The sequence below is a fragment of the Meriones unguiculatus genome, chromosome 7, assembly GCF_030254825.1.
Source record: "Meriones unguiculatus strain TT.TT164.6M chromosome 7, Bangor_MerUng_6.1, whole genome shotgun sequence".
NCBI classification, from domain to species: domain Eukaryota; kingdom Metazoa; phylum Chordata; class Mammalia; order Rodentia; family Muridae; genus Meriones; species Meriones unguiculatus.
In genome coordinates this window covers 18,028,342-18,039,118 of record NC_083355.1, presented here as the reverse complement: position 1 = coordinate 18,039,118, position 10,777 = coordinate 18,028,342, and the positions used below count along the sequence as shown (strand labels likewise).

The 10,777-nt window shown below is 51.6% G+C and overlaps 1 protein-coding gene across 1 annotated transcript; it reads left to right on the top strand.

The window, feature by feature from the left end:
• The first annotated feature begins 7,992 nt into the window (after positions 1 to 7,992).
• On the top strand, positions 7,993 to 9,071 carry Rprml (reprimo like). Its single transcript, XM_021631934.2, has one exon. It carries the CDS (start codon positions 8,270 to 8,272, stop codon positions 8,621 to 8,623), a length of 354 nt encoding a protein of 117 aa, XP_021487609.1. The 5' UTR covers positions 7,993 to 8,269; the 3' UTR covers positions 8,624 to 9,071.
• Positions 9,072 to 10,777: the final 1,706 nt, after the last annotated feature.

Below are 10,777 nucleotides of genomic sequence, written 5' to 3'. Positions count from 1 at the left end.
ATGTCCAGCCCCGCAGTTTGATGTTTGCAGTAGCCACAACACATGCTGTTGGCTTTATTTTTTTTCGTTTTCTGTTAATTGATAGTTGAATCTATATACCTAATGAGATGAAGGAGTAAACTTTTGAAAAGTCTGCTTGTCTCCCCAAAGGCACTGTCCTAGTTTTGTTTCTGTTGCTGTGATTAGAGTACCCTGACAACAAACAATTTAAGAGAGAAAGGATTTGTCTTAGCATGCTATTCCACGTTACAATCCATTACTACTGGGATGCCATCCTGGAAAGAGTTTGGGGCAGCTGGTCACATTACATCCCCAGTAACGAATAGAGAGGAATGAATATGCATGTTGTTTTCTTGCCTTCTTGTGCTCATCTTGGAATGGCACCGCCAGCACTGGGCAAGCTCTTCCCATATTTTGGTTAAGATAACCCCCAACAAGGCATGCCCACAGAGCAATCCAGAGTAGACAGTTTCTCGTGGAGACTCTCTTCCCAGAGGATTCTAGGTTATGTTAGCAGTTAAAGCTGTGTCTCACAAGCATGGCACATCTTTTCTTAGCGACATGGGCAGCAGCTGGTGCTCAGTGTCCAGTCCTGCTACTTCAGGCAGTGCTGCTCTTAACTGCAGAGCCATATTTCTAACCCAGTTCCCTTTTTTAAAAAAATCACATGAAGCAGGAAGTAGCAACCATTTTTTTTATTATTATTTACTTATTTATTTTTGAGACAGGGTTTCTCTATATAGCTCTGGCTGTCTTAGAACTCTCTTTGTAGACCAGGTTGGTCTCAAATTTACATAGATCTGCCTGCCTCAGCCTCCTGAGTGCTGGGATTAAAGTTGTGCACCACCACTCTGAGTAAAACTTTACAGAAGCAGGTGGCAGCTATATTTGGCCCATCAGCTAGTCGCTGATCCCTCTTATAAACAATTATGTATAATGTGTCTCCTTTGAAACTAACCCTTCTTAGGATAGTAGTTTTATACTATTTCAAATGAAACTTTACAAAACTTCATCTAGCCAGAGGTTGGCGAGATGGCTCAGCAGTTAAGAGCACTGACTGCTCTTCCAGAAGATCCAAGTCCACTCACTTCTCAGCACCCACATAGCTGCTAACAACTGATTGTAACTCTTGTTTCAAAGGGTCCATCACCCACTTCTGGCCTCCCTGGATACTTCATGCAAAGGACCTGGATTTTTTTTTTTTTTTAATTTTAATAGCAGGTAGGACATACAGGGAGTTTATCAAGACAGCCAGTCCCAGAAACAAACATTTCTCATATCAGCCCCTTGCTTTACCTTTTTAGTTGTCCGTTGGCCAGAAGAAGTCGTACGGCCATTTCTGTCATCAGTGTGAAGGTATGAATCACTGGTTCATCTGTGGTTACCTAACAATCCATCACAGGTCCCAGGCAGACAGATTCTTGCCCCAAGACGGTTTGGATGGAAGAGGTACTAGGATTGGCCCAGGCACTATCATGGGTCCCTTTGTTTCTGGAAGAGAGAGAATGTGTCATTTGCAGCTCCACTGTAAGGGGTTGCAAGTGGAAAAGAGAAATTCCTCAAGACAGTGGGGATGTTTCCGGCAGACAAAGCAAGAATTACGCATTTCCCCCAAGCTTCCTTAGATTAAATGCAAGCTTATCCAGAACTAGGCCCTGTGCCTATGCCCGAAATACTTGCTTGATACCTGGAGTTCAAAGGCGCTTTGCCTGAACTATGAAATGTGAAGTCACTTCCAGCCTTCACAGGTACTGCTGCAGGTGAGGAGAGACCACACGCTTAGTCCTCCCTGTGCCGGCATCTGATGGGCATCCTGTTACCTGGAAGACTCAGTGCTGAGCCCTTGGATTGGCTTGTGAAGCCCAGGAATGGTTTATCATGCTTAAGCCAGAGCTGGCATCGCTAAGCTGTTGGGGACACCAACAGAAGCCTCCCATCTCTGTGTTCTACTGGACAGTAGCACTGGCCTCTCTTCTGCGAGCTCAGCATGCAGTCTTCCCCTAGCTATCGTTCTTAACCAGCCTGTCCTTACCAAGTTCCTCTGTCCTTTCTGTCTGGCTGCACACTATGATTTCTTTTATTGTTTTGAGACAGGGTTCCGTATATCCCAAGCTGGTCTCAAATTTCACAGGTAGCAGAGAGAGGATGGCCTTGAACTTCTGGTCCACCTGGCTGTTTCCCCTGGCTAGAATTACAGGCATGCAACACCATGCTTGGTTTAGACCATGCTGGGGCTCCAGCCCAGGGCCTTGTGTCAGTGTTCTACCAACTGAGCTGCATCCCCAGCCCTTCCTTTTGTTTTTGTAGCCCAGGCTATACTGGAACATATGTGGGACGTCACCGACCTGATGGAGCTCACCTCACCCCTGCCCATGCTGGTACTACAGACATGAGCCACCATGCCCAGGCCAGGGGCCCCGCCTCTTTAAGAGTCCACCATCTCTCTCCTAGTACCACTACCACCCTAGGAACACAGTCATCAACACGTGGAACCACAGGGGACATTCCAACCATTTTCAAACTTGAGCAACCATAAAGCAGCCCTGATTTTCCCTCCAGCTGTCTGCACTGGCAACTATTCCCCAAGGGTCTGAGCTAACAGGGAACCACAGGCTCCTCAAGCCCTGTCATTAAGGGCTGGCATCTTGCTCCATTCCCTGTTGTACCGGCTGGTGGGGAAGCTGTTGCACAAATGGGCAACCCAGAAGGAGCTCTCTCTCTCTCTCTCAGTCTCTCTCTCCTTTCCTCCCTCCCTCCAGGCTTGTTCTTTCTGCTTGGGAAGCCAGATGCTTTGCAGTTTAATTACATGCTGCAGTTGGAAGTACAGAATGTCAGCGCCGGAGAGGAAGGACCTCGTTATAGATAATAGCTACCAGCATTTATTGAGCACTTACTCTCTGCCAGGTGCTGCGCCAAGCCTGTTTCCAGGCGTGGCCTTATTTAACTTTTGCAGCAGCATCTACGTTCTACATAAAGAAACTGGGGCTTAAGAGAAGCTACAGAGTTTCCCAGTATTCCAGGTGGTACCACACAGCACAAAATATCAGTTGATATTAGGGGGGGAAAGGTTCCGTTGTAAGAGGCCACATCCTGGATCCCCCATGGGGAACAAAGCGTAGCACATGCTTAAGGCCTTGAGAAGTCCTGCAGCAAAAATACCTATTGGGGTCAGTGTCTCAGACTCCACAGAACTGCTCTGGAGAGGGCAGTTTGGAGACTGCAGATAATGACCAACCTCCTCACCTACAGATGGGGTCATGAGGCTCAGGCGCTTTGGGGATAGACCAGACAAAGACCTCGGGCTATGTGCTTCTCCATACACAGAGCGCAGGAAAACAGGCAGCGGCTTGCCTGACCCACTAATCTGGTTTTGTAGAGAATGTTTTAGTGAAGATTTTCTTTGTGTACAGTGTGAGCGTGTGAGTGTGTGTGTGTGTGTGTGTGTGTGTGTGTGTGTGTGTGTGCTCTCGTGCATGTGGAGGTAGAAGACGAACTTCGAGGTTGTTTCTCAGGTACTGTCCCCCCTGCCCCCGTGAGATAGGGAACCTAATTATGGGAACCTACCAAGTAGGCAAGGCTATCTGGCCTCACCCTTAGGCTCAAGGGTTCTTGAGTCTTTGCCTCCCTCACTCTGGTATCACAAGTATGTGCCAGCATGTCCCACCTTTTTAAAAACATGGTCTGTAAGGCTCAAACTCGGGTCCTTGTGCTTGCAAGGCAAATGCTTTGAGCAGCCTCCCCAGCTTCCTTGATTAATGGATGAACCAGTCTAAACCTGAGAGGAGGGCTGACTGGTCCAAAATCACACAGCTAACTGGGAGCCCAGCGGAAACAAATTCTAGATCTCTAAAATTCTGATATTCTCTAAAACATGAGCCAACTGCTCACAGTGGTTTACCTGTTATCCTGCACCCCCGGAAGCTAAGGCAGGAGCATCTCGAGTTCCAGCAGCCAGGACTGTATCGCAAAACTCTGCCTCAGTTGATCAGTCTGACAGGTGGCAGAAGGGGAGGCCTGGAGCTTGTACCTGCTCTCCATTGTTCAGCACTTGTATTGGCACTGCCCCTTTCCACAGCTGAAGGAATCACCTCCACCCCCACCAGGGCTTTCTCCCACCAGCCTTAGTAAAGCTGCATTAGCTTGTACAGTCTGAGGGTCTCCCTCTGCCCCCCACCCACTTGCCATAGCAGGACGGGGCTGGCATCATCATGTGAGCAAGGGTAAACCAAGCAACTAGTGTTTAATTTCGTACCCACTGCAGTCAAAATGCCATTGGCTTCTCTCCAGTCTGCCAACTGGAAACGTGAGACCATTTGGACAGGAATTGGGCAGAAGGCAAATTTGCCTGCTTCAGGAAGAGCTCGCTGAGATAATGAATCATGTAAATAGGATCCAAGGAGGGCTGCTGGTCATGTAAATTCCACTCAAGGGCTCTCAGCCTCTCTGAAAGGCACTGTCCTTCCATGGTCAGCTATTTACATTTTTAAAGGGGAGAGAAGGTATAGATGGATATGTAAATGAACCTGGTCTTACCGTTATTACAATAGCATGCACAGCACACTCTGTTTACCCTATGTACAATATAGATATGTCCTATCAGCTCATGAGGACATTTTAGTCCTCCTGGTTCAGCTAGCCAGCTGCACTAATAAGGGAGGTTTTATTAACCTCTTTGCCAGAGGGAGGAGCATTTCTTACCAACCCCTGATGGCTCACACATGCCAGAGGGCTAAAGGTTAACTCAAACAGCTGCAGGGACAGGACATTACAGCCTCTGGGTGGCCCATGGCAATTCATCTTGGGGACCAGATTGTCCACATGGCCCTTCCAGAACTGAGAGATACAGTCTGTGACTGAGGTAGAGGGTAAAAAAAAAAAATAGTCCTGTGTGGGTGGCAGCTGGGCCCAGCGGCATCTTATTCCTTCTCTCTAGAGAAGTGTGGCAACCCAGTAACAAACAGCTCCTGGGTTTCTGAGGCCCCACCCTGCACCCTGGACTGCTCATTCTTCCTGTCAGTTAGAAGCACCCCACACACATCTCCCCACACACATCAAGAGCTGGAAAGGGTGCGGGCACTGTTGTAAGTTATCCGGGTTTAAATACTGTCTGTACTGCATTACCTCCTGTGCCCTCGGGCAAGGTTTTTCTCCTGAGTCTCGATGGGACCAAGGAGTTCTTCCTCCAAGGTTTGCTGGGAGAGTGCAAACACAGCGAGAGCTGCTACTTCATTTTGCAGCCTCCGTTTTTTCTTTCCTCTCCCTTTTACTGGTTGTTCACATTCTAGCACATTCTCCCAGTGTGGCCGTGAGGAAAGCCAGGCATCCCCATGGAAAGGCCCGTGTGAGGGATTGAGGTTCTCTCCTGCCAACAGCCAACTGAGGAAGGGTGGTGGCTTGAATGAAAATGGTCCTCATAGGCTCATAGGGAGTGGCACTATTAGGAGGTGTGGCCTTGTTGGAGGAAGTGTGTCACTGGGGGTGAGCTTTGAGGCTGCAGATGCTCAAGCCAGTCCCAGTGGCTCATTCTCTGTCTTCCTGCTGCCTGTTGACCCAGATGGAGAATTCTCAGCTCCTTCTTCAGCATCATGTGCACCTTCATGCTACAATGCTTGACATGACGATAATAACTAACATGACTTAAACCTCTGGCTTAGCCTGATAATGGACTAAGGCAGGCCCAATTAAAAGTTTTTCTTCATATGAGTTGCCATGGCCATACTGGCTCTTCACAGCAATAGAAACCCTAACGAAGACAGGGAGATATCTTGGAAGCCAGTCGTCCGCCCTCAGCCTAACTTTCAGACGTCTGTGGCCTTAGCCAAGACCTGGAGTTCCATCTTGTGAGGGACTCTGTGCCAGGGCCACCTAGCCTAGCTGCTTCCAGATTCCCGTCCCTCGGGTGCTGTGAGGGCAATAGGTCGGCCCCAGGTGAAGGGATTTCTGAGGCAGCTATTAATAAGGAATGCCTTTACCTGCCAGAGCTCTCACAAAAATGAGGAGCAGGGACATGGCTCAGTCAGTAAAGTGCTTGCCAGACAAGCCCAAGGACTCGAGCTTGGGTTCCCAGCATCTGTGTGAAGAAGCAGTGCACACCCGTAATTCTAGTGTGAGGAGGTGAAGACAGGAGGGTCCCTAGAGCTTGAAGGTCATGGTAGTCTGGCTGAGAGACCGAGCTTCAGTAATAAACAGAAGGGACTGGAGCTAAAGCTCCGTGATAGAATGCTTGTCTCACATGCATGACACACAAGCTCAGTCCTTAGTCCTAAGGGGTTTAGGAGGAGATGGAGATTTGTCTGAGGAAGACACCCACCATTGACCTGCACACACATGCATACACACACACACACCCTCAGAGAGAAAGAGAAGTTGTTTTTAAAAGTTAAGAGTTCATATACGTCAAACTGTACCCAATCTTGCCAGGACTCGTGGTCATGAGCAATGGCCTGGATTCAGGTCATACAGAATCCCCATTCCCGAACTGGAGGAACCTGAGATCCCAGACCTCCACAGACAATGGCCAGATTGTATGTGAAAACAGAGCTCTGATTCGACCCGGCAGTCAGAATGCCAAATAAAGCCCCCCTGTGGCAAGCAGGCCTGAGTTTGATGGACAGCTGGCAGCTTCCCTAATTGTATCCTTAATCCTAAAGGACACAACTGGGAAAGCAGTATGCCCCCCGAAAGAAAACTAAGTACACTATGCCCCTCTTCTGCTGGGCCCACTTAAAACTCTTCTGTGCCAACCTCCCCTGCCTTGGGCTTTCCTGCCTCCACTGTAAAGCTTCCTGCTCTGCGTGCCTTCAGTCAGCAAGCCAGCAAGGCTGGCTCTTGCCCCAGCAAGATCTGGGTGAATAGCCTAGGCTTGTCTTCAGCAGTTGATCTTTGTTCACTTCGAGGAGCCTAAGCTCTCTCTTTTCCCGCCCGCCAGGTCAAAGGCAAACATTTCTCTTCCCCTTCCATACCAAGTTATCCAGAGAAATCTGCCCAGGGATGATGGAAGGGGTTAGGGGGACAGGCAGGAACGACTGAAAGCTTACAGAACAGGGCAGTTGCCTCGTGTCTGCTGAGCATGCTCACTGGAACAGGTGCTGCCCTGAAAGCTCCCCTACTCACTCCCCGCTCCTACCCCTTTGCATCTGACAGCTGGGCTTCAGCTGGATAGAGTCAAGGACACGGGCTCCAAGTACCGGTCTGAGCAGAATGGGCAAAGGACATAAACGGGCATTTCTCTGAAGAAACGCTGCAGCCAAAGCATAGCACAGACTGTCTGGGCCAGGCACTTCCAGTACAAAACAGCACACAGAACACAGAGAAGACCGGCAGGAGTTTGCGCCTAGGTGATAACATTCTATGGACCCTCCGCAGACGGCAGGGTTTTGCAGTTTTAGAGGGTTGACTCCACTTTTGCTAATCCGTGCCTTCTCAGTTGTCTACAGTGACTTTTTCCATAAAATAAACAAATACATATAATAGAAACTGTCCCCCCAAGTGACTTAATTTTAATGAATATATTAAATAGGGGTAACGTATGCAGCCAGACACGGGATAGATAGGCAAACACGTCTAGCTGCAACAGCCTTCAGCCAGGAAAATGCTGAGAAGAACCAGGAAGGACAGTGTGGCACGGCCTGACCATCCAGAGCCAAACCGGGTGGAGTGGGTAACGGCTGGGGCCAAAGCTACCTCCCCCACCCCTCAACCGCCGCAGCCTTAGCGTGAAGAAGGGCTCCAGACTGTCCCCGGAGGAGCCACAGTTCCGGGAACGGGCACTCTGGGGCAGCTTTCCACCCAGAACAGACAGGAACTGCCCAGAGTGAGTCAAGGGAGGGGGGCTGGGGGTGGGGGAAAGGCTGCCTGGACGGTCTGACCCTTTCCAGGCGGCTTTGCGCAGGCTGAGCACTTGGGAGGGATCCGTGTCCCGGCAGCTTGGGCGCCGCGAGTGGGCTGGGGCGGGGCGGGGCGGGGCGGAGCTCCGCGGTTGCCAGGGGCGGGGCGGCGCGGCGGGCGTGGAGCTCCGTGGGCGACGGCCACGCACGGTTGGCTCTCTCTAGCTCGCGCGCCGCCTGTTGCTCTGTGCTCCGGGCCGGCCGGCCGTTTCCCGCCGGGGAGGTGGGCGGACCGCGAGTGCCAGCGCGTGGGACGCCTCCCGCCCTTCCTCTCCTCCCGGCGCAAGGCGATCCAGGGGTCCCCGGGCGTCCCCGACAGCGCGGACGCCGCCAGCTCCCGGCGCGTCCCGGCTGCGCGCTCAGACCCCGGGCGCCGCGCCGCGATGAACGTGAGCTTCCTGAACCACAGCGGCCTGGAAGAGTTGGGTGGTGACGCCCGAGCCGCCCTGGGAAACCGCAGCCACGGGCTGGGCACGTGGCTAGACTGCTGCCCCGGGGGCGCACCGCTGACGGCCAACGACGGGGTCCCCGCGGGACTGGCGCCGGACGAACGCAGCCTGTGGGTGTCGCGCGTGGCGCAGATCGCCGTGCTCTGCGTGCTGTCGCTCACCGTGGTCTTCGGCGTCTTCTTCCTGGGCTGCAACCTGCTCATCAAGTCCGAGAGCATGATCAACTTTCTGATGCAGGAGCGCAGGCCCTCCAAGGACGTGGGCGCCGCCATCCTGGGACTGTACTGAGCGCCGGCCGCCCTCGCCAGGGTCGCGGCGCCCCACCGCAAGGAAGGGGACCGCAGAGCCCCCTCTTGCTCACGCCTGCGGTCAGCGACGTGCCTCGCACCACCCCGGGGACTTGGCGGCGGCGGTGTGAGAAGGGACCCGTCATGTCAGACTGTCCAGTGCGCGCTCCAGCCGGGGACACAGGGTTCTTCACGGGTTTTTGTTTGTTTGTTTTTTTTTTTTTTTACAAAGAGAAGTTCGGAGCAGGGCGGGAGGCAGGAAGAGGGAGATGCCATGTGGGGCTTGGGTTTTTCTCGCGTGTGGATTTTCGGGCGTGTTGGTGGGGCTGGTTCCAAGGAGGGTGTACAGGGAAAAGGTGAAAAAAAAATCACTGAGATTTTGCATTTGATTTCGCATTGCATCTGAAAAGAAATTTTGTAATAAAACCGTAGCCGTCGGCTTCCTGATACATTCTAACTGTGCCGGTGTGTGTGTGTGTGTGTGTGTGTGTGTGCTGGGGAGGTGAGGAAGGGGAATACGTCCTACTTCTGGCCCCAGTTTGGTGGACGTTAAGGAGCTGTGAGGCAGACAGCTCTGGAGTTCCTTGGGTTCTCAGACTAAGGCGAGAGAAAAAGGAAATGGTTTTTGTTGTTTTTGTTTCTTTGGTTGTTTTGTTCTTCTTCTACTCCTACAGTGGAGGAAGCAGGTCCTTTGGGGGCAGCCAGACACTTGGTGAGATTAATTACTGGAATTTTTGGTTTTCTTCATAAAATGGAAATGGAAAAGGAAAACGAAAGTGAACGGAATCCGTCTCTCTCTCTCTCTCTCTCTCTCTCTCTCTGTGTGTGTGTGTGTGTGTGTGTGTGTTGGAAATAAAATAAATATATCAGATGAATTTATTTGGATAGGTAGGGGCTGGATCTAGTAAAAATTCCAGGCTGAGCCCAGAAGCTCCGTTTACTTGCTGTCTATCCTGGAAGGGGATTTGGGGAGTTCGAGATGAGGAAAATGGCCTCTGAATGCAATTGTCTTCTGAGCACTAGATGCTCCCATTAAGACGAGCTCCCTCCACTCCCTGCTGACCTGAACCTCGGTTCTGGAGGGGGCTCCAGAACCCCCTTGCTTCCTGGCTGGCGTTCTTACTGGCCAGAGGGCAGGGAAAGGGGCCATCTGCAGGAAGCCTTTGCTCTGAGGTACCACTGAACACAGGCCGTAACCGGGAGAAAGCCCTCTTCCCATAGGCTTCTGTGCCTCTGTATGTGCCTCTTAGCCAGTCTCAGCCCTAAAGAGCTTGGAAGGGGTTCTCGGGGAAAGGAGCTCAGGTCCCTCACTCTTCTCCCAAACTGGGTGGAAATGGAGGAGAATGAGAGAGAAGCTGGTGGCTGAAGCTGGCCTTAGAATGAGGAACAGAAGGAACCTTCTGTCTTTGCCACCAGTTGGGGAAAGGAGGCGTGTGTGTGTGTGTGGGGGGGGGGTGATTGAGTCTGGAGGATATAGACTCTGGCTCCCACACAGTTCTGTGAAGTCATCAATATTGAGATATGCCCCTTCCACCATCCTGCCACTCAGTCACATACCTGGGGATTCATTGGTGGGGTGGACAGCCAGTGAGGCCAGGTACCACAGAGCCATTGTTAAACAGCTACCAGACAAATCTGGCAGCAAGGAATGAACATTAGAGTGTTGATGATGGCATTGTCTCCGGGGTAGATTGTCTGACTGGGCAGGGAGGGGCCTGGAAGAGGGGGAACCTGGACACTGACTCTGGACTCCTAGCATGAGTTGGCACAGGTGCCTGGAGTCTGGGCCACCTGACGGCTGGGAGAATGCCACTCAGACCACCATAAGGAAGTCTCTTTAACTCCCAAAAGATGAGAGATGGGGACCTGAGGAGGAATAAGGGCTTCAGATGTTTGCCTGGCCAGGTTCCGGCTAACACTGAGCACTTCCCACAGCAAAATGGCCTGCTGCTAGTGTGAGAAGAGGTAGGTGGTCCAAGAGTTCAGTTTCTTGAATTTGCTGACAAAGAAAAGCCCTAGTGGGGAATCCTTGTAGGGCCACGATCCCTGTTAACAAAGGCCTGCCTGAAAAGTGTGGGCGTTTTCTTTGTTTTTGAGTCAAAAGCACTAAGGTCTCCCTATATAGCCCAGGTGGGCATCGAACTCCAGATCCTCC

Excerpts from the sequence above, each read along its gene's own strand:
- Rprml (XM_021631934.2), top strand. The coding sequence starts at position 8,270 with ATGAACGTGAGCTTCCTGAACCACAGCGGCCTGGAAGAGTTGGGTGGT.